The sequence below is a fragment of the Penaeus vannamei genome, chromosome 27 (genome assembly GCF_042767895.1).
Source record: "Penaeus vannamei isolate JL-2024 chromosome 27, ASM4276789v1, whole genome shotgun sequence".
In the NCBI taxonomy this organism is placed as follows: domain Eukaryota; kingdom Metazoa; phylum Arthropoda; class Malacostraca; order Decapoda; family Penaeidae; genus Penaeus; species Penaeus vannamei.
This window is the reverse complement of record NC_091575.1, coordinates 21,203,340-21,205,839: the sequence shown is the minus strand read 5'-3', so window position 1 is coordinate 21,205,839 and position 2,500 is coordinate 21,203,340. Positions and strand designations below refer to the sequence as shown.

Genomic DNA, 2,500 nt, shown 5'->3' with positions numbered 1-2,500 from the left:
AAAACATTTTTTCGACAATACATAAAACGATACGGAAGTAGTACAAATCAAAGACATAACGAAAAATACTGACACTCTTGCAAAATACTTTAATTTCTATCAGCTCATGTACATACAAGTCTTTTACGAATAAGATATTATGGAAATTTGGGGTTTTGAAGGGAAGAATCACGTTTCAACTGATGATAATTATGTATTTAATAAATCCCATATCAAATTTGAAACTGCACACTAATGAACTCGAATCATCAAAATTAGAAAAAGGAAATGAAGGGAAGGGATGGAGAATAGAGAAAAGAGAATGGCGAGGAGGAAGAACAAAAAGAGTTGAAAACGGAGCTAGACAGAGAAAAAGGGTAGACAGAGCGGAGAAGAGAAGGAAGAGAAATGAAGATGAATCGGGAGGTAGTAGACAGAGGCGGGTGAATAAGCAGGGAAGGCAGCGGAAGGAGCGGAGTGCCAGCTGAGCCAGCTGGAGTCCCTCCTTTCTTCTCAAACCAGCTGGAGTCCTTCCTGCCTTCCTCCCTTCTCAAGCCAGGAGACGCGACATGGCGACGGGGATCAGCAGGAGAGGCAGCAAGTGGACCGGCGTGCCTGCTGAGCTGATGGGTTTGTCGTTGCACAGGTTTCCTTTGCATACGTAACTTGCATCGTATATGTAATTGTCTCGTGATGACAGTACTTGAATTCCACCGCGCGCCGTCCATTCGCCAACGTTTTCTTTGGAAAGAAAAATCAAAGATGAATCAATAAATTAAGATTTTAAGAACTAAAGAACTAGAAGAAAAAGAGTGCGCGTGTGTGCGAGCGTGCGTGTGCGTGCATGGTTTGTACGTGTTCCTGTGTCCATGTATATTCATTAATAGCCATGAGATGCTGAACGAGTCCCAGCATGCAAAGGAAACATCGAAACGGAAAAGCGAAGGAACTCACCCGCCCTTACAGCTTCAGCCGCACAAAAACCGCTTGGAGAGTCTCGCTTCGGCACCTTTGAGGCCTCGAAGGACTCCGACACGCAGTACGGATTGTTGGTTAGATTGTTGTAAGGAAGAGAGGAGTCGTATCCCATACACGTGTAGCACTGTGTCACAACGCCTGTGTGTTAGAGAAAGGTTGTGCTTTAAGAACGAAAACCTTTCTTGAAATTCTTTTGAGTAATAGGAAACTCTGTATTGTCCAACACAGATCACACTTATTTGCTATACTATGATAACTACTATGATATGATAAACTACTATGATTTGATATATATATACATTATACTGTAATGATAATTATTATAATGTGCTATATATATCTAATACTTGTTATATGAATTATACCATAATGATTATCATAATGTGATATACTTATTCAACAGATTTGAGGGAGGATTCTTTACTTACTTGCATGGACAATGGCAAGTGATGCCACAAGGAAGACGGCGAGAAGTTTTGCCATTGATGTGCTGCCAAGTTGAAGTGGAAGAAGACACGAGTCTGCAAAGAGATAACATTTGAAGATTATGGCATAAAATTCGAAGGGAAGTGACATTGTTTAGGTTGTGTAAACTATGAACCCATTTTCATCCCGCGAGTCACGTCACATTTTTCTGATAATTTTTACCGCAAAAATTTCATTAAAACAACAAAGCAATAATAAAGCCACCGAGAAAGCAAGCCAATCGCATGAATGCCTGCATTAATAAAAAAGAAAAAGATAGAACAGTGGACAGCTCACTCTTTGCTCCCTACTGCAAGCAGGACCAAGTGAAGACTGGCGCCCTCAACAACGTACTTATATGAAACAGCTGCTTTTGATAAAATCTCAGGGAGGGGGGAGGGGGAGGGGATGGAGAGGAAGGAAAAAAAGACAGAGAGAGAGGGGGGAGGGGGAGGGGGTGGGGATGGCTCAGACAAACAGATAAGGAGAGAGAGAGCAAACGGATTACCTTCTCATACTTGTGTCCCTTTTAGAGTGTTCAATGAGTGCCCTTTCGAGTCTTCGTAAACGTCCGGCTAGAAGAAGACATGAAGGGTTGGGTGCCATGCTCTCGCACTGCTTACAATCTTGATAAAGATAAATATACCATTTCATCTGATACAGTCAGACTACATGAACCTCATACTCTAGTCAATTCCTATTTTCTTATCAAAGATGAAAATAGATTTGGAGGTGTAAGAAGCAGAGTGGGAGTACAAACATGAAAATGGCAAATCAACATAGGGAGTAAATGGGGGAGGAGGCAAAGAGGTGAGGAGGGAGATGAGTGGAGGGAAAAGAGAAGGGAAGGAGGGAAGTCATGGGGGAAGGAGTGAAGAGAGAAAAGACGCTAAAAGCTGGAGGGAGTAGAGAGGGTGAGAGGAGGTAGGGAGTGGATGGATGTAAAAGGGAAGGTCTAAAGGGAAGACACAGACCAGGGGATTCGTACACTTTTTGTTGTCAGAATTCCTTGACTTTTTCATAACTTTCCAGAGAGGGTTTGTGACTTTTACAGTTTTTCTTGAATGTTTGATGCTTA

General features: G+C 42.1%; 1 protein-coding gene across 2 annotated transcripts; it reads right to left on the bottom strand.

Moving 5' to 3' along the window:
- Positions 1 to 74: 74 nt before the first annotated feature.
- On the bottom strand, positions 75 to 1,995 carry LOC113800749 (uncharacterized). Of its 2 annotated transcripts, none has more exons than XM_070140978.1 (4): positions 1,931 to 1,995; positions 1,386 to 1,478; positions 934 to 1,095; positions 75 to 720 (listed from the first exon to the last, which is right to left on the bottom strand). In XM_070140978.1, the coding sequence occupies exons 2-4, from the start codon at positions 1,438 to 1,440 to the stop codon at positions 530 to 532; spliced, it is 408 nt and encodes a 135-aa protein (XP_069997079.1). In that variant the 5' UTR covers positions 1,441 to 1,478; positions 1,931 to 1,995; the 3' UTR covers positions 75 to 529. The 2 variants fall into 2 exon arrangements, with proteins under 2 accessions (XP_069997079.1, XP_027207336.2); XM_027351535.2 differs by lacking the exon at positions 1,931 to 1,995 and adding an exon at positions 1,720 to 1,784.
- Positions 1,996 to 2,500: the final 505 nt, after the last annotated feature.

Bases quoted from the DNA above. Each gene is read 5' to 3' on its own strand.
- LOC113800749 (XM_070140978.1), bottom strand. From the start codon at position 1,440: ATGGCAAAACTTCTCGCCGTCTTCCTTGTGGCATCACTTGCCATTGTC. The intron at 1,096-1,385 runs GTAAGTAAAGAA...TCTAACACACAG, and splicing joins ACTTGCCATTGTCCATGCAA to GCGTTGTGACACAGTGCTAC. The intron at 721-933 runs GTGAGTTCCTTC...TTCTTTCCAAAG, and splicing joins GGCTGAAGCTGTAAGGGCGG to AAAACGTTGGCGAATGGACG.